The sequence below is a fragment of the Balaenoptera ricei genome, chromosome 15 (assembly GCF_028023285.1).
Source record: "Balaenoptera ricei isolate mBalRic1 chromosome 15, mBalRic1.hap2, whole genome shotgun sequence".
Classification (NCBI taxonomy): domain Eukaryota; kingdom Metazoa; phylum Chordata; class Mammalia; order Artiodactyla; family Balaenopteridae; genus Balaenoptera; species Balaenoptera ricei.
Window position 1 is genome coordinate 18,841,748 of NC_082653.1, and position 19,867 is coordinate 18,861,614.

Consider the following 19,867-nt stretch of genomic DNA (forward strand, 5'->3'; position numbering starts at 1 on the left):
AGCAGTGTCTGCCTGCTCACATCTTTTTCTAAATCCTGCAGTCTTTCCATTATAAAATCCTTGAATTTTGTGTTAATGACGTTTGATGTGTATCTACTTTCTACATGAAATTTATGAAGGTAGTAGGATGCTTGATTTTTCTGCAAAATGAAAACTGCTGTGGGATTTTTTTTAACTGCGCCTTCATGCATCCTGTTACCTCTACACAAAGAGTTCTTATGTTCTCCTGGTGAACTCCTGTGTCCTTCAATCTGAAGCTCAAAAGTCACCTCTCAGATGTCTTTCCCCTACCTGATTTGGCCCATACAGAGTTGGTGACCCTTTGTGGTTTTTCCACTGTGTTTAGGAGCACTCATCACACTGCATGGCCAGTATTTATTTTATGTCTCTTGTGATGGCCAGAATGTGGGCTCTAGAAGGATAAGGACTCCATCCTTCCCATTGTCAGAGCTCCTGAACCCAGCACAGTTCCTGGCAAACAAATGTAGGAAGGCAGCTCATCGCCGCTCTGTTGGCCCTGGGGTTTTGTAAGGGCTTAGAGGAAATTCCCTGGGTCTGCAGGTCTGTGCTGCCGCCCCACTGCCTCCACCCACACCCAGACCAAAGAGGGGAGGCAGCCGGGCCTGGAGGAGCAGCCACAGGCAAGGGGGATCTGCTGTTCTCAGATCAGGAAACAGCCCTGCATCCTCGGCAGAGAAGTGCCACGCGGGAAGCTAAGTTACTGTTAGTGACTGACAGTGCATTTGATTCAGCCAGGTGTATCTTCAGCCACCGGAGGCAATACAGCGCAGTGGTTAGAGCTCCTCGTCTGGGGTCAGGGCTTCTAGGTTTGAATTCCATCTTCACCACTTAATAACTATATGTAGTATTAGATAAGATTATCAACCTCTCATTCTACAATTTCCTTCTGTCTAAAAATGGTCATTTAGCCATTTAGAATGAATAAATGAAAAACGCACATGAAGTACTCAGTATAGTATCTGGCCATTTATTTACCTGTAGACTTTTGTTGTTATTGCTGCTGTTTTCCACTGTGTCATGAAGCTATCCTTAGAGAGCACACTTCAGTTGAAAGATAGAAATGCTGAAGGATTCTCCAGCAGTTGGGCCTGTACGTGGGTATCTCCTCGATACCGGCTGCCGTATGTCGGGCATTTGCTTTGTGCCAGCGTTTGGTTAAACACTTTGCATAATCAACTCATTTGTGCCCCACGATCACCCGTAAAGTACTATTATCTCCATTTTGCAAATGAAGAAATGAGCTTGAGAGAGGTCGAAACAACTTGCCCAAGGCCAGAGAGCAGTGGCCTGTCAGACTGCAAACACAGGCGTGCTCAAGATGGAGAAACGGCAGGTTGGAACTAATCTGTTGCCCTTGCTTTGACAGTCTTACTTGTCAGCACTCTCTGGGACCCTGCACTTGGGAATGATTGATTCATACTTCTTCTGAGATGAATATTTCTTTCAGATTGATTCGCAGAGGCAGAAACTAGGATACTACATGTTCACCTGCAGACTTCAGAGGCAGGGCTTTCCATGTGCTCCCTGCGATACCGGTCTGTCACACTCACATTAAATTGGTTATGTGACCACAAGATGATGACATCTTTTTCACTTCGGCTGCTGCTAAGCCAGGTCTTCTCCTTTCTGTCAGTGATAGAGAGGGGACCTGCCATCCAGAAAGGGCAGGAGACAGAAAGGCACTTACGGCTTCCAGAATCTTTGCTTACTTGAGGGTTTGCCTAAGGCCAACAGAAACTGTTAGGGAGGGTGGAAAGGAAGCCCGGATGGCGGTGTGCCTGCCTCACACCAAGCCCGGAGCTACCCCTGTGGATTCGGTGCCCACGGCAGCCGCACATCCCTCGTAATAAGGAGCCGTGGTAGCCCTGGCGCCAGACCCCACATCTCATAGGCTGTACAGCATTTCTCAGTCTATACGTGTCTATAATTACAACTTTCGGCATTCTAAGGGTCTTCATGGGTACTCTAAGAATACCCAAAAATGTTCTCTATGGCAGGAAGGATGGAAGGCATGGTTGTTGGTTTTTGCTTGCTTTTTAACCACCTAAATAGTGGGAAAGTTTGCTTTGGCATATTTAAGTGTCACTTCAGAATGGTGCAGTAGATCAGCTTGAAGTTTCTTCTCTTCACTGAGAAGAAGAGACACTTCTTCTATTCTTCTTCACACTATTACATGGGCAAAGAAGAGAGATTAAGCTAGCGTTCTCCAATTCTAAATATGTTGCACTCTCTAAATCAGATTTTCAGCCAGGACTCTCTTTTTGTTCTTTTTTGGGCAGCTCAGTGGTTACAGTATATAGGTTCTCATCAGACTGCTGTGTTCGAAACCCAGCTCTGCCCCTTGGTAGCCATGTGACCTTGGCAGGTTACAGAACTTTCTAGGGCTTGTTTTCTGCCTCTGTAAAATAAGGATAGTCATACTTTCTACCTGGGGAAGCAGTGCTGATGACCAAAGGAGATAAGCCATGTAAAGGGTTTTGCACAGCAACACGTAGTTCTCGGTAACGTCAGCTCTTACCACTATTCTAGTAAGAAAGAAATGCATTCAGAAAATGAACCCCTGCCCCTCTGCCTTTCTCAGGTCCTTCCCCGCTATTAGGGGCCTAAGAGAGTGGTTTGAATTTTAACTATTGCCAGTCATAGGTGTCTGTCCATCCCTCCTGAACCGAGGTACTGCTCTCCTGGGCTGTGTCCCAGTTTTCTGTGAAGGACCAGACAGTAAATATCTTAGGCCTGGGGGCCAGTAGAGCCACATCTTCTTCACCTCCTTCTCTTTCTCCCCTTCCTGCTCCTCCCTTCCTTCCTCCTCCTCCTCTTCTTCTTCCCTTTAAAAACCATTCTTAGCTTAAGGGCCACACAAAAACAATCTACAGGCTGCAGATTGCTGACCCTTATTCTGACAGAACCTGACCCTGCGCTCCACCATGGCCAAAGTCATGAATCATGGGGTTATTCTCGCCTATCATTCAGCTCAAAAGACGCAGGTCAGGAAAACAGTAAGAGGGCTTCCCTGGTGGCGCAGTGGTTAAGAATCCGCCTGCCAATGCAGGGGACATGGGTTCGAGCCCTGGTCCGGGAAGATCCCACGTGCCGTGGAGCAACTAAGTCCGTGTGCCACAACTGCTGAGCCCATGTGCCGCAACTCCTGAAGCCCGCGTGCCTAGAACCCGTGCTCCGCAACAAGAGAAGCCACCGCAATGAGAATTCCACTCACCGCAACGAAAAGTAGCCCCTGCTCGCTGCAACTAGAGAAAGCCATGCACAGCACCGAAGAACCAAAGCAGCCAAAAATAAATAAATAAGTTTGTAAAAAAATCAATAAAAAGTAAAGTTAGTTTTTTTTTTTTTTTCCAAAAGGGGAAGAGGAGGAAATGAGGAGTCTTTTTTTTTTTTTTTTAATTGATTGATTGATTGATTGCTATGTTGGGTCTTCGTTTCTGTGCTAGGGCTTTCTCTAGTTGCGGCAAGCGGGGGCCACTCTTCATCGCGGTGTGCGGGCCTCTCACTATCGTCGCCTCTCTTGTTGCGGAGCACAGGCTCCAGACGCGCAGGCTCAGCAGTTGTGACTCATGGGCCCAGCCGCTCCATGGCATGTGGGATCCTCCCAGACCAGGGCTCGAACCCGTGTTCCCTGCATTAGCAGGCAGACTCTCAACCACTGCGCCACCAGGGAAGCCCCTAAAGTTAGTTTTGAAAAAAGAAAAAAGAAAATAAGATAGGTGGGAAAATGGGTGAAATACGTGAAAGGGGATTAAGAAGTACAGACTTCCAGTTATAAAATAAATAAGTCACGGGGATGTGATGTACTGCATCGGGAATGTAGTCAGTAATGTTAGAATAACTTTGTGTGGTGACAGATAGAAAGTACACCCATGGTGGTGATCATTTCTTAATGTATAAAGATATTGAATCACTGTTTTACACCTGAAACTAATACGATGTCGCAAGTCAACTTTACTTCAGTAAAAAAAAAAAAAATAAGTTTTTGTGTTAAAAATGGGGTAAGTTGAAGACTCGCACTGTCTCTTTGCCCACATCCAAACTCCCACATGCTTTGTGTATAAGGAGCCTTTGAAGTTCCATTCCTGAGACCAAGAAAGGCTTCATAAAGGAATCCATTAGAGCCAGGTTGACGTATACTCCAACTTGGATAAGCTCTGTGCCTGTGATATTACTTCAGATTCTGAGCCTCAGATCATGATTTTAATTTTAAATTCCTGGAAGTTTGTGCCATCAGGTCTCCTGTGTGGAGCAGTCATGTTTTAGGAAAATAGCGTCTATTGCTGTGAAGTAAATGAAGCATAATGAACATGAGCATGACAGTTTTTCACAGCAAAAATCCAAAAATGCAGGCACATGCTTTGTGAAATGACAGTATTAGACTGCAAGTGATGATAGTAAAGCAAATATTTAATTCTCAACTAAAATAGTGCGTGTAAAATGTAGTTGCCAGGGGAGCATGCCAGTTCATCATTCTTAAAGCTAATTCTCTATGGGCAGAATCATTCCACACAATTCCAGGGGGAAAAATGCTTATTTTAAATAAACTGCTTTCTGGCTCTTTTAAGACTGTGCATAAGTAAGCTTTATTCATCAGGGACCATCTTGATCTTTGAGATGTTCTTGGGCAGGGGATGTCTCTTGTGCATCTTTACTCCTTCTGTGTAGGGACTGGGTTTCTGAGTTAGTTTCTTCAGAGCTGCAGTTTTGCTGATGGCATGACTTCATTTATCCCTAGGAGAGTTCCAGTGATGGAGGTGATGGCATTTTTGGTGAAAAGAAGGATGACAGCCGGGCAGGTGAGACTGTGTCCTTCTGAAGGCAAAGAAAAGTAAGGTCCCTGTTTGTAGTTATCCTAGAGTTCATGTGTAACAAAAAGAAAAAAATGCTGTTTTTTAAGGAGGCTCTTTTTAAAAGCCAATTAAGTTGACCTTCATCAAACTCTGCGGGAGTCACACAGGGAGCGTTAATGTGGCTCTGGCCAGCTTTCTCCACCTGGCACTGAATTCAACAGTGAAATAAAGTCAGGATGGAGTCTGAGAGACAAAAAGGAATCGTGGTTTCAGTGATTTTTTTTTTTTTCTTTTGAGAAAAGTTAGGGGTATTTGGTTTGTTCTTTTGTTTGTTTGTTTTTCTGAATTCAAACTTAACGGAGGCTTTGATGTTTGGAAGGCCCAGCTACACAAAAGCCTGTAGTTCTAAATGGAGACGGCCACAGAGCGTCCACGTAAGCCGATGCCTTAGAGCAAGGCCCTTGAGTCAGTTCTGCCCCCACAGACAGGCACATTTGTACTGGAGAGAGAGCAGAACCCACCACACCTAAAGCTGCTTCTAAAGTGCAATTGCAGCCTTTCCAGCTGTGCCTAGCTTCCGAGCCGATTGTTGAACAGCAGCTACTTGCATTAAGGTTACTGCGTCAGCTTTAGTTTTCTTTAAACGAAGGGGAAGAACAACTACCAAAAAACCCAGTTGCCTTTGTTTTAGTTCTGTTTGTAAATACTAATATCCTCACTGATGTTTGAAGCCCAGGATGGCTCCGACCCAGACAAATCACCCTGGCCAGTTTCGTCTGCACTCACAGCTCGTCTCCGACGCCTGGTCACCATTTACCAGCGCTGTAACCGCAAGGAGCTCTGCCGGCCCGAAATCCTGGGACCAGGAAACCAGGGATACTGGGTCCAGGAAGAGATGTTCCGGAGATCCTCAGAGATGGATCTCATCAACAAGGAAGCCCAAAAGAGGTAAAAGCCAGTGACCAAAAGGGCGTGCTGAGCTGCCCACTGGGTAAAGGTGACAAAGGGAACCCAGCAGCTGGAGGGCAGGTGTGTCCAGTGTTCTCATATGGAGTCAGGTTGTCTCTAGAGTGAATTAAATCCAGCCTCCGACTGCAGTGGTGTTTTCGTGCTGACTGGGGAGTCTGGTGATATCTAGGACACCCTCTCTGTTCACAGTTCCCAGACTTGTGTGATTTTCCAACCTTACCCTCTTCCCTAAGTTAGACCCCAGTCTCTGGGGATGTGATTTAAACACCACACTAGCATGCATCAGATCATATTCTTTCAGCAGCAAAGTGAATAGTGTGCATTGAAGTTGTCTTATTGTAGCCAACAGTCCTTATCAAGCCTTTGAGAACAATAAGTACCATAAAATGCCAGCCCAGAAGGAAGGAGTTACTTGCCCATCTGAGAATTAAGGTAAAAATGTCTGTCTAAGGCCAGCACAGGCTAAGAATGATGCCATGAGAGCAAATCAACAGAGCTGCTGTTCTTTGAGTCTTTATATCTCTCCATCCTTTTGATGTAACATCCAGTGAATTAAATAATACCACAAAGTGAATTCAATTATTGATACTTCTGTATACTCCTGGCTTTATGAAATTTGGTAATTCAGGGAGTAGATTTCTCCCATCTAGCTCCAAAGAGAGAACCAGAGCCCCTTCTTCCCTGCTTCTCACTCTTCCACTGACCCTCTCACCCGACTCCTAGCTGACTGCCTCTGGGGGTGGCGAGTACCGTGCCCAAGAGCCCCTGGTAAAGACTACAGTGGTATATAATAATCCATTTTCCTTAAGTCATTATCTTAATCCTGCAGGATATAAAATCTAGAGAACCTTCATGTCCTAGGAAAGATTATCGTTGTGGGCAACCTGCCTACGTAACACCAGGAAGAAAGCCAGTGTGAGATATGGGAGTCAGGGAGGTGGGTGGCTGAGGTAGTCTCCTCCCCGCTCTGGACCAGTTTCTCCATCTGTAAAATGAAGGAAGTGAATTTAATGGTTTGAAAGGTCCCTCCAGGATTCTGTGATTCTCCGTTGTCGTACGGCAGAATGTTTAAGCATATAGAGTACTTTTAAATTAAAATCTTTATCTCCCACAAGAGGAAATGAACTAGGTAATTTGTAAAATTAATGAATCAAGGGGAACATCCCTGGTGGTCCAGTGGTTAGGACTCTGCGCTTCCACTGCAAGGGGCGCAGGTTCAATCCCTGGTCCGGGAACTAAGATCCCGCTGAGCAGGATGGCCAAAAAATGCTGCACAGTACGGCCAAAAATAATAATGATAATAAAATAAAATTGATGAATTAAGATCTCAAGTACGCACACATGATTTGAAAGTGGTGGTAGGCTGAGGGGCTGTTTTGTTATCAGCCACTCCACCCAACTCAACTTGAATAAAAATAAACAATAAAATAGACCAGCTCTGCCTGCTCTCTTGACTTCCTGGGCTCTCCCAAGTAGGTGCTCAGTAAGTAGTTGTTGGCTTTTTTTAACTGAAAAAGAAAACAGCTCACTCTCCTTCTCTGATTCCCTCTCCAGGTGGACTAGGAGAGAGCAAGCAGACTTCTACAGAGCAGTGTCTTCCTTTGGTGTCGTTTATGATCAAGAAAAGAAAACCTTTGACTGGACGCAATTTCGCATCATTTCCCGTCTGGACAAGAAGTCGGACGAGAGCCTGGAGCACTACTTCTACAGCTTCGTGGCCATGTGCCGCCACGTCTGTCGTCTGCCAGCCTGGAAGGATGGTGGTGAGGGCACTCTCTGTCACTGTATCCCAGGTGGGGCAAGGAGAGAACATGCTAATTTTCAAGGTACAGAGTCAGGTATAACTATAGACGCGGAGCCGACGTGATGAACTCAGGTAAAGACCAGTGGGTTTTCACAAATCCACGGACTTCTAATTGGGTCCACCCTCATAAAATAAAATCTCTCTCCCAAAATGATGTGATTCCAACGAAAATTGAAATTCAGATTAAAATGTCACAGAAATATTAAGAAACTACTATTAATTACCTTTTCCAAAGTGTGCTTTTTTTTTTTTTTTTTTTTTAAGTCTCACAGAATTATCCTACTATGAGCTTTGCACTTTCCTTAGATTAAATCTTAAATGTTGTCTCATGTGTTGACTTGTAGCTATGGAAAACTAGCAGCTGTCATTTAAACTCCCTGGGCTCCACTAGAGACCTTGTCTAAGAAATTTCTTCCTGGTTGGAATTTGCAGCAGCTTCCTCCTTGTCCCTCTTCAGTCTCGTACTCATAGATTAACTCGCTCTGGACCATATGACTGTATTCTGGGAAAACTGAAACAAATGTCGAGCCTATTCAGTGTGGGTTCTGGGCTGGCGGCAGCATGTACAGACACCCCACCTTCTGCCCGCGTGTGGCACAGTCAGGCTGTTTTCATTAAAGCCAGGGAGCTGCATAGATCGGAAAGATCTGGACCTCGGAGTCATGCTGACAAGACCTGGACTGGAGTCCTGGTTCTGCCACCTTGAGCAAGTTAGCTTATCTGAGCCTCCTTCCTCATCCTTACACAAGGGTAATGATGGTATAGCATAGAGTTCTTGTGAGAACTAAATAACAGCCATAAAGTACCTAGTTAGAAGGTACCTAGTCCATGCTTATTGACCGGGAACTAATATTTCCAGAACTGGAGTTTTCAAGCTCTTCTTTCCCCTTCACTGGTCTGTCCGTGTTTCATAAAAACCTTCCCTTCTCTTTCAGCTTTTCATTTTAGTGGGGCCACTAAGGCCCTGCCTTGCTGAGGACCCAGGGAGTCAAACTATAAGATCAAAGATGCAGGCACTCAGGTGGGCAGGAAGTGTCCAAGGGCCACCTTAAGTGACAGGCTCTGTGTTCACCTTTGCAGGCCCCCCAGATCCCAGCATCTGCGTTGAACCCATCACTGAAGAGCGGGCCGCGAGAACCCTGTACCGCATTGAACTGTTGCGGAAGGTCCGGGAGCAAGTGCTGCAGTGTCCTCAGCTGCACGAGCGCCTTCAGCTCTGCAGGCCCAGCCTCTCCCTCCCCGTCTGGTGGGAGTGTGGAAAGCACGATCGGGACCTATTGATTGGCACTGCCAAGCACGGGCTGAACCGCACCGACTACTACATCATGACCGACCCCCAGCTGTCCTTCCTGGACGCCTACAGAAACTACGCCCAACACAAAAGAACCGACCCCCAGGCTCCAGGGAGTCTCTGTTGCCTTTACCAGACCAACTCCAAACTGTATGAATCTCTTGCATATACTCAAATGAGCAGGACTTCCGAGTCCCTTGAAAATGAACCTGAGAATCTAGTGAAAATAGAAGGTAGGGATGATCATCTTGGTCCACCTCGGGGCAGCTTATCTGACATGACTTGTGAAAACTTTATTTCTAAAGTTCAGGATGTCATTTCCATCACCCATGATGAGAGTCTGCTGCCTGAGTCCTTGGAGAGCATGATGTATGGTAAGAAAGCACTAAACCAGGAGCCAGTCTCTTTTCAGGAGAGCCCAGGTACCAATACTGAATCCAGACAAGATGCCGTGGCTGTCGCAACAAGCAGAGATGGGAACTTCCAGCTTGGTGGCCACGAGGCAGAAATAGCCTCAGGCCCCTCTTTTATGGATACATTAGAAGCAGGAGTAGCTCAAATGAACATTAAAAATGGAAAACATTTGCTGGTGTCTCTTTCACAGGAAGGGGAACTCTGCTGCAGCGAGGCAGGGCAGAGGCCTGAAAGCCTTGGGCAGCTGGAAACCAAATGCATAGCCTCCCCTTCCTTGGACGAAGGAAATGAGAGCGGGTTTGTGGACATGTGCAATCTGAGTGTCTATGACTCCAAAAGAAACCTGTCATCAGATCAGCAGTTGATTGATTTATTAGAATGCAAAAGTTTAGAAAGTAAATTGATTTTGGGTCGGAACCACAGTGATGAGGAGGAGGAAGAGGAGGAAAATGAGGAGGAAAACCTAGACCTGGCCGCAGGCATGCGGGAAAGGCCGGAATTGTCGCCTCTTACCGAGCCCACTGCTCGTATGGCAGGGGAGAAGAGCCTCAGCGGCTTTCTTCTGGACGAAGCCAAGAAAGGAAGCCTGGAGGCCAGAAGCCAGCATCCCGGACCGCAGGGCGCTTTTCTTCCCGCAGCCTGTCAGTGTCACTGCAAACACATGGAGAGGTGGACGCAGGGCCTCGAGAATGACGAGTTTGAAGTGGAGAAACCCCAGGGTTACAACCCAGACCCATACAAAAGCAAAGCCAATAATGTCACACTGGGGGGCAAGCTCACTGCTATTCCGCCAGAGCTGTTTCAGGTGAAGCAGGAACTTTTGAAAGAACCCTGGAAAGAAAGTGCAGAAGGGAAACAAGGTTTCCCTACGTATCTCGAAGGGAGTGAACTCAAGGCGGAAGACGTGGATTTTGAGAGTAAAGATGATTATGATAGAGACGGGAACTGCCAGAGTCAAGGTACAGTGTGTGGGATCTTGTATTTTGGATAAGCCAGTTCTCGCAAGACAGGGAGGGCAAATGTGTTGTGGAGGGGGGCGGGGTGGTGTTAAGAGTTTTACAGCTTCTGAAAGGGACCTGCTTACACTCACCGTGTGGTTTAAAAGCGAAGGTCACAGGCCTTGGTCTGAAAGTGAGGCAGAGTAGCTTAACTCTGATCATTCCAGAAAACTGAGGATGATTGTAGACAATCGTAGCACCTTGGCTGTGTCAGCTGCGTGATTTGGGCAGGGGCTGTGTGCTGTTTTATGATAGATGCCAGATACAGTGTCGAGGGGAAGGAATTCGTTCTTCCACCAGGTAAAGTGCTACAAACTGCATTAAAGTAGAACAGCAGGGAATGCCAAGAACCTGCAGTGTTAACGGAGGTGCAGGTAATTTTTCAGAACGCCACAAAACTACAAATAAACGTGATCTTTATTAAGGTGAGCCAAGACTGTGCCCTTTATTCACGTGTTTGTCAAAACCCTGTGTTGTAATGTCGGTACATTGGGTTGAGATTCCTTTAAGTAACTCAACAGAAATAAGAATAACCAAATTACATGCCACTCAATAAAAAATGCAAATAGATTTGATCTTTTTAAATAGGGAAATCTTAGGTAAGGAAGGGATTTTAAAATGTTAATCTAGGTGACCCTGAGATTTGTATATGCTTTGCAGGAATATGAATACAGTGATTAGAGATCCTGAGCCAACAACAAATGGGTCTTAACTTTTTCACTGTTGTCTTTATGTCATCAGACCCAAGAGGACATATTAGGGTGAACAAAAGATAGTTCTGTTTATCCGTGTCAAAAAAACAAAAAATACCCTGTAGGTGCCTGGCCTGGTGCCAGGTGCCGAGTGATGCTCAGGGATGCAGGCAGGCCGGCCCCTCCCCCCAGGACGGTGACTTCATCTAAAGAGGGAAACCCTGCCTTGGGTTGTCCCACTTCCTTTTTACTTCTGAACTCCCACCTTTGGTTTTAGCCTCGTGATAACTTGGGAAAGGTCTTGAACCCAAATTAAAATGTACACACCAGCCAAGCTGAGGACATAGAAACTGAACTGAAAGGAGCTTCATCGGCCTGTGGCCCCAGCCAACCCAGGAGGAGCCAGCCCAGATCTTGCCCCAGGCCACGAAGGGTCCCTGCCGCGTGTGGAATTACATGTATACATTGCTCTTGGAACTCTGTTGTGGGGGAAGTCAGCGAGTACTCAGTTCTGGGCAATGTAGACAATCCAGTGGGGATGGGCTGGAGGAGAGCTGTGCTGGCCTGGACTTCCTCTGGTGGCCGTGGCATCCGGCTGGGCTGGGCTGGGAGACAGCAGTGAACTTGATAGGCTTTGGTGAGCATTGCGCACACTCAGCCGGGGTGGGGGTCCCTAGCACCAGTGCTTTTAAAGACGCTTTGACAGACCCCAAGGGGCTCCTCCACACATGAGATGTGGGAGAGGTGAGGCAGAAGGGGTTGCCCTATTTCTGAGGATGGAGCTCGGCCACTGAAGGAGCAGTGACTGGCACGGCTGTCAGGGCCAGCGCCCGGGCTCCTGGCTCCTTCTCCAGGGTTTTCCCTCACACAGCATTCCGCTTTTTTCTTAAAATTTAAGTTCAGCTTTTCTGCTTAAAGCCTTTCACCGGTGCTCCCCATTGGATCTAGAATAAAATTCAAATTTTCTGTCCTGGCCTGCAGAGCCCAGCATGCTCCAGATGATCTGGCCCCTCCGCCTCATCTTTGTACTTTTCCCCTGGGTATCTCGAGTCCCCTTCCCCCACTGCCTCCTCATCTTCCTGGGTGGTCTCTCCTTTGAAAGGTCCTCTCTACCAGCCTTCCCTTCTACCAGTCGGATTTTCCCTCTTATTCCCTATCATGACACCTTGTTTCTTTCCCTTTATGGCCCTCACCCTTGTTTATAATTTAACTATTCGTTTATAATTATTGCATTTTCCCAACTGTCTTTCCCTCATGGAGCTGTAAGAGCCTAGAAAGCCAGGGCCACATCTGTCTTGTTTATCCTTGAATCCCCTGGCCTAGCAAGGCCCTGGTCCTGGTGAGGCAGGGGGGGGCGGGGGGGGGGTCTCTGCGGCCCCCTGGGAGACTTGTTGCACAGTCAAAAGTGAGACCACCACGTTTCAGAGGATAGACATTCCGTGTCATTTCACCACGGAGGAGGTTCACAACTTTTCCTGGACGTTATGCTACACACAGTTCATTCCCTGTCATCTCCGTTAAGTGGATCTTTGAAGATCCATTTCACAAGTGATAGTAAACATTCACCACTGAAGACTGAAAGAATGAGTCGCATTTCCATTTCTTTCCATCAGTGAAGTACTTTAAACGGTCTAGGTTTCTTTGCATCATTTTTTATGTAAATCAGGTCTGTTTTACCTTCGTTGTAAGTTTCAGGACTTTTCTTCCTTCATCGTTAATACCAGCCTCTTGCTGTGTTACATTTCCTACACTATCCCCACTTCTGTATCAGAGCATAATGTTCACGTTCCTCTCATCCACTGCACCAAACGGGAAAGCCTCTTTGCGGTCCTTCATCGCCGTTGGTGTTGTTTGGTTGTGTTTGCAAACTCTTATTGGATGACTTGCATGGGTAGCCCTAGAGCAGGTTGTGCCTTTATGGCTTAACCGACAGAGTGCTTCTGGAAATAGAAAGTACGGTAATTAATAATTCAATTTAAAATAAATTAGCACACACTGGGCTAATTAAAAAACAAGATCAGATGTCCTTATCTTTCAGATCACTACTATCTCCCGAGCGCCTAATTCATTTTTTTAACCTTCCTTCCTAGATTATCCAGGGAAATACTCTGAGGAGGAGAGCAAGAACTCGACCTCGGGCATCGTAGGAGACCTCAGGGACAGCCTGCAGGAGGCACGGGCTCCCACCATCGCTCAGCTGCTCCAGGAGAAAACCCTCTACTCCTTCTCCGAGTGGCCGAAGGTACCTCCCAGAGCCTGCATGCTCCACCCAGAGTATCCTCAGCTTTGAATCCTTTCCTTTAAACCTTTTAGAATATTTCTGAGAAACAGACTCAGACAAATGTTTAGTATCTTTAAAAGATACTAGTTATGTGACATTAAAGATATATGTGCCTAATTAGACCATAAGACAGAAGTGTCAGCTTATCTTCATATTTACAGCGCTGTGGCTTTTAATCTTCATTGTCCAGACTTTACCATTTCTTTTAAGACTTGTAAAGTGAGTCCATTTGTGTGCGCCCTTTTCTAATCAATTCCTTCTGGTTAAGAAACTTGCCACTTGATTTCAAGGGATTTTGTGAATTTGGGTAACTTGGTACTTATTCCTCAGAGCTTTTGTTCTTTTTTTATAGGATCGCGTGATAATCAACCGCCTGGATAACATCTGCCATGTGGTGTTAAAGGGGAAGTGGCCCTCCAACCAGCAGTATGAGCCCTCGGCCGCGCTGCCCACCCCCGTGTTAACCAGCGGCGCAGGTCCCCGCAGCAGCCTTTCAGAGCCAGAGGCATCAGAACACGTCTTCAGCAGTGGCGCAGCGTTGGTGGCCCAGATGCAGAAGGTGAGGCTGTAAGAATGTTCTTGACCTTGAAACAAAGGAGGAGGACGCTTTGCACTTCTCGATTGAGTCATTCATTCAACAACTACTGAGTGGATAGGAATTTTTGTCTTTCTTTTTTTTTTGGGTCAAGCCATAAGTGTTCATTGAGGAATCTGGATTTTATCCTGTGGGCAGCAGAGGCTGTAGTTTTGGAGCGGGGAAGTGCGTGATGAAAGTGCGTTTGCAGCTCAACGGGAGTGGTGTGCAGGTTCATGGGAGATGGGGGTCAGGGAGGGGCTGTGCCTCCAGGGCTGGGAGGCAGGTGGGCATCTGAGGAAGAGGTAAGTTCTAGACCAGCTTAGTGGCAGAGTGGCTCCAAAGAAAGGGGGGGAGTTGGCTGGCGTGGTGTGATGACTGACGACTATATGAGGAAGGGGAGGCGTGAACGGATCGGGATGTTCAACACTTGAGGACTGAGAACGGTGGCAGCAGATAGAAATGAGAGGAGTCAAAGCAGGCATGAGTTTTATTTGTGGTTTATAAACTCAAAGGTCAAGTTTAAGGACGCGTGGTTATTAGCACACTAGCTCTCACTCTCAGCTGCACACTGGACTCTGCTGGGGACCTTGAGAAGCTCCGGATTCTGACTGAATTGGTCCAGGGTGTAGACTCGATATTGGCTTTTTTTTTTTTTTTTAACTTCCCAGTTGATTCTGATGTACAGCTGAGGTTGAGATTCCCTAAACTATGATCTTGCGATTCCAGGTGTATAGTTCATGGACTCGCCGCTTTCACAGCATCTGGGAACTTGTTGGAAATGCAGAGACTCTCAGGCCCGCTGAAGTTGGATCTGCATTCTAACAAGCTGTCCAGGTGATTTAGTAGTCAAGTTCGAGAAGGTTTGAGTTAGAAGAAGTTCTGAGAAGGTGATCACTAGCCCCAAGGAAATGGGGCCTAGAAAGAGCTGGCATTCAGCCGCAGAGGTGGCGTTCAAACCTCTCTTGCCACATGTGTGTGTTCGCAGGAGAGCTTCTTGGCTTCAGTATTCACAAAGGATGAACAGAAGCACAGGCGTCCTTATGAGTTCGAGGTGGAGAGGGACGCAAAGACCCGGGGCCTGGAGCAGTTCCCCGCCACCCACGGGCACCCCCCCATCGTCCTCAACGGCTGGCACGGAGAGTCAGCGATAGACCTCTCCTGCCCATCGGAGGGGTCCCCGGGGGCCACATCCCCTTTCCCAGTGAGCGCCAGCACCCCTAAGATTGGGGCTATCGGTTCGCTTCAAGGAGCCCTTGGCATGGACTTGTCTGGGATTCTGCAAGCCGGCCTGATCCATCCAGTAACTGGACAGATCGTCAACGGAAGCCTCAGGAGAGATGACGCTGCCACCAGGAGGCGGAGAGGGAGGCGGAAGCATGTAGACGGAGGCGTGGACCTCATCTTTCTGAAGGAGCAGACACTCCAGGCGGGGATCTTGGTGGGTATATGAGCCACAAAGTACAAACATTGACCTCTGTACACTGAGCAACAAACCCTTCTTCCTCAGACACAGCACTTTTTGATTATGGATCTTTTATCCCTATTTCAATTGTCCTGCTTATTTTCTCGTCCTCAGTTGCTCTCAGTCTCTTTTAGAAATAGGTATTAGTCCATCGAGGGCCCTTAACCTGCATGCAACCTGGAAAAACGAACCAGGAGGTCTCACCATTTCACACAGTAGCAGCCCAGCCTCCAGTGTCTTGGAGCCACTGGTGATCCAAAGAGTAAAGCAGAAGCAGGGCTGTGTTTGCACCAGCGTTGTTCCAGGTCAGTGGGCTTTCCAGGAGCTGGGATTTGGGAATCAGGACGTCCTGAACATTAATCCTGGCTCTGCTGCTTGACCTGCTGGCCACCTTGAGCGCCCCCCTTTGCTCCTCTGTAAAGAGGGGGCTGCAGCTTCTACCACAGAGGGTTGCTGTGAGGCTTCCTGAGGTCACACTAAGGTGTTCTCAGCTCAGAGATCCTTGTAAACCACAGAAAAGGGCAGAAACTGCACACCTGGTCCAGAGAAGTCCCCTCAGACTTTGTTTAATGTGTCAAAGACCACTGACTTCTCTCTTTGTATTTTGATTTTTCCCATTTATTGAATTTTGAACTCTGAAACAAGAATCACGTTTCATGTTTTCTTACTTTAAAAGGAGTAATAATGAACAGTACTTACTGAGTGCCTTTGCCAGGCACTGCATTCAGGGTTTTACATGACTGTCCTGTGTGATTTTCACAAAAACCCTGTGAAGGTGTTGTTACTATTCCCATTTTGGAGATGAGCAAACTGAGGCTTACAAGCATTAAATAATTTGCCCAAGATTATCCAGGTGGTAAATGGCAGATCAGGGAACCAAACCAAGGACTTGGTTCTCTAGAGCCAGAGAGCTCTGCTGTATCGCTTGGTATATGTTTCCCTCTTAGACTTTCTATAGAATTTGGGAGGCTGAAATGACAGGTTCTTGCCCTGTCCAATCCTCCAAGTCTATAAGAAGGTTGTCTCATTTTTTAGAGGTGCAAAGCCAGTTTTCCTATAATGATTGTAGAATTCTAATGGAAGAAGTGAAACTTTTTTCCTTGGCCTCAGAGTATTTTGAAAAATTTATTATGCAGATATTTATTTAGCACTGACATTGTACTTTATCAGCAGACCCCATATAGGCATTGGGAATACAGAGATGAGTAAGACAGGCTTTGGCAGTGTTGAGAGAGAACTACGTAAGGCAGCTGCAGTAAGGTACTTTCTGTTGTGTGAAAACCTGTGACGAGTGCTACAGGGGAGAGGAGCGGGGTGGCCGGTGTCGCCGGGACTGTCAGTGATGGTGACAAAGGCGGCAAGAGGGAACCTGAGCAGACAGGACAGTACGGAAGTCTACCGCGGAGACGAGAGGGGAGAGGAGCCGTCGGGTGGAGGGAACGCCCAACACGTCAGGAGCTTCTATGGGGGCTTGATAGTCAGGCACAGGCGGAGTCATGTTCTGGTGGGAAGATGCAAACAGCACCGTATGTGTTTTCCTTTGAGAACCTAGTTTTCATTCTGTCGTGATGAACTGCACGTACTTGTCTTCCCTTCGTCCAGGAGGTCCACGAAGACCCAGGGCAGGCCCCCCTGAGCACCTCACACCCTCCTGAAGGGCCAGTGCCTGCCACGTCGACCCCGGAGCCGGCCCCGGTAGCCGGCAGCCAGGCCGAGAAAGCCATTCCCAGCAAGAGCCTGCTGGACTGGCTGCGGCAGCAGGCTGACTGCCCCCTCGAGGTCCCCGGCTTCGGCGCGGTGAGTGTGTGTCGGTGCCGTCTGTGACGGAGGTGCTGAGGGGGGCCGGGAGGACCAGGAAGCCTGAGGGAAGTCGGTGTCCACTGAGGACATCACTGTAAAGTGGGGGAAAACAGTTTAAATTCGGGTTACGTTTTCCAGCAACAGAAATTACAGCCCAAATCAGAATGCCATGCCGGAAAGTAGACGTGGAGATCTTATGAGGACAGAACTTGCCTCAGCTCAGCCCCACCTTCCCCCAGATGATCCCATTCGTGAGCTCACAGAGAATTCTTTAGGTTGCATAAGCGCTGCCACTTCGTGGAAATGTTCCTGTGTATTCTTCTCAAGTTACTGCATCACCACTTTGAGGTGATGGATTAGTTTCAGTTACTGCTCAGGAACTTTTCCTCAGTTCCTTTTACTGCCTCTGCGCTCAGTCCTTCAGACTAAGAATCTGGAGGAGAGGGCTCCTGAGCTCCGAAATCGTCTCTTGGTTTTTCGTTTCTCATTTGCTCGTCAGCCCCACCACCACCTGTCCTGGGTACATCTCATTAGTAAGACGTGTCAGGAGAAAGCTCCCAAGGAAAGGAGAAGGATGCACTCACAGATGCACACTGTCCGGAGACAGACGAAGCCCGCCAAGTAGGGAGCAGTGAAGAGAGAATCCGAGAGAGTGATCAGGGGGAAAGTGGAGGGATTGAGCAGTGCCCTGGGAAACGGGTGGGTCAGCCAGGTGCTCTGGTCTGGAGGGCCAGGAGGCCCCCACAGGAGACGTGCCTTCCAGCTTGCTGCAGGAACACCGTGGCTTCAAGGACAGAGCCTGGCTGAGGGCCAAGGGGCTGTTCCCTTCAGCCTAACCTGATGGGTCCTGTGCAGAGGGCCATGAGCGAGAAAATAGCAAAACCAGCTGAGAGAGAACCACCCTCATCAGAAGAATCTGTGGCAGAATGTTTTGTAATGTTGGTTTCCATTTACCTCCTAGAATTTTTCAGACAAACCCAAGCAGAGGAGGCCACGCTGTAAGGATACTGGAAAATTAGACGTCAACTCCCTGAGTGGGGAAGAGAGGGTTCCTGCCGTCCCCAAGGAGCCAGGCCTGAGGGTAAGGAACACGGATATCGCGGTGGAGCCCGGCCTTACAGACTCAGAGACAAATCCCCAGCAGGGAAGGCGGTAGCCAGGCGACCTTACCAGGGGCACCAGGAGCTGCACAGAAGGTTGATAAGTAGTGATAAGTGGTGTTGGGGTGTTTTCACCAGCAGCATGACCTCCGTGGTCGTTTGTTTTCAACCTTTACCTCCGAAACTTTTGGGTTAAGTCTGTACTTAAACCATTCCCAAAGCCTGATTCCCAACCCGCTCCCCCCCGCCTCCCCGCCCCGCCCATTTTAGACAGTTCAGGGAAAAATACCTTTTAACCCTTATCAGAAGTCTGTTTCCAGTGTTTAACGAACTTCATTACTGGAAATTTTCATTTTCCAATCAAAGTTTTTCTGGCTACCATTTAAGCCATTTCCTCCTATTCCATCCTCGCTGGCAATGAAAAACAGCTGACTCCAAGCAATGCCCTTTTCCTATTATAGAATCATGAGCCTGGAAGCGACTTCAAAGACATCTGCAGATACTTGTAGTGGAATGAATCTGAGTTAATTATAGTTTACAGATGAGTACAAATTTGGAATAGAAAACTCGTAACCTCTAGGGGGCGGTAACATTTCAACCTGAAAATGTGTTGAGCTTGGGCAAATGATACACAAATGTGCCTTTAACCTCCTCAAAGTGCGCTCTGCCCAAATGGGGCGCTTCTGAGGATCCTCGTGGGGCTCTGCCCTCCCTGGGTTGTCCTCTGAACTCGCAGGCTCTCCTGACCGCCTTCCTTAGCGCTCTGCCAGCTACGGCTGTCCTGGGTATGAATTCCCTTCTTAGGGGGACTTCCTGGATGCCGTTTCTTTTTTTAATTCCAAGAGACCACCCACCCTAGTCATTTCCTGCTCGTTAAAGTCCCCGAGGAGCTTGTTTCTAATTGGTCGCCTGGAGGGTCACTCCTCCAGCAGCCCGACAGCCGCTGCCCTCGCTCATCCCCACGCGCTGCCGTGGCCACCAGGGAGGATGGCTGGGGCCCACTGCTTGTTAGAAGGTTTGTCGCGTTGGAAAAGCTGCCCTTTGCCCCCCTCTCTTGCTTTATCCTCAGGAACTCACACCTTAGACCCGCACGTGCTGTACAGACTGATTCCGCATTGGTTCTCATCCCTCTGTCTCTCTCGGCCCCACTCGCGGCCTCCCCTCGCTCTCCTTTTGTCAGGAGAGAACCCCAGTCCTTACTTGGTGGAGTCTCTGACCTCTTGGTTTAAGGATGTGGTTTCCCCCTTGACTTTCTCATTTCTTTCTACACGTCTAACAATTTCCCTCATGTTCTCTGGAAATTAACATTCATCACTCCCCTGCAAACGCTGACCCCCTGCCAGAAAACTCATTTCTGAGCTGTCCTTACGAGCCAGCCTCTTACTAGAGATGTGCTTTCCCTCCTTTGTTAAATGAACTCAGGCCCTGCCTTGGGGTCCTTTGCCTGCAGTAAGGCCTGAACAGAAAGCACGCATCTGCCTGGTCCTCGGGACTGCTCGGCCTTCCCGAGGCCCCTCCTGGGACCGGAGCCTCTGGGGCGTGCTGCACTCTGTGTCCGTCCCCTAGACACCTTACCATTTCTCATAGAAACACATTCAGATCCCGCAAGGAACTTCTTCCTGCCTTTAGCCTCTTCTGCCGTGTGTGCCGCCAAGCCCCACACAC

General features: G+C 48.0%; 1 protein-coding gene across 3 annotated transcripts in view; it reads left to right on the plus strand.

The window, feature by feature from the left end:
• Positions 1–19,867, plus strand: part of CHD6 (chromodomain helicase DNA binding protein 6) — a 208,893-nt gene that overhangs the window by 182,234 nt on the left and 6,792 nt on the right. For all 3 annotated transcript variants that reach the window (XM_059898585.1, XM_059898587.1, XM_059898586.1), the window contains exons 28-36: positions 4,760–4,820; positions 5,546–5,762; positions 7,338–7,546; positions 8,668–10,251; positions 13,073–13,224; positions 13,616–13,822; positions 14,826–15,278; positions 16,905–17,099; positions 18,064–18,183. In XM_059898585.1, the coding sequence (XP_059754568.1) occupies positions 4,760–4,820; positions 5,546–5,762; positions 7,338–7,546; positions 8,668–10,251; positions 13,073–13,224; positions 13,616–13,822; positions 14,826–15,278; positions 16,905–17,099; positions 18,064–18,183 (3,198 nt within the window). The remainder of the gene's footprint in view (positions 1–4,759; positions 4,821–5,545; positions 5,763–7,337; positions 7,547–8,667; positions 10,252–13,072; positions 13,225–13,615; positions 13,823–14,825; positions 15,279–16,904; positions 17,100–18,063; positions 18,184–19,867) is intronic.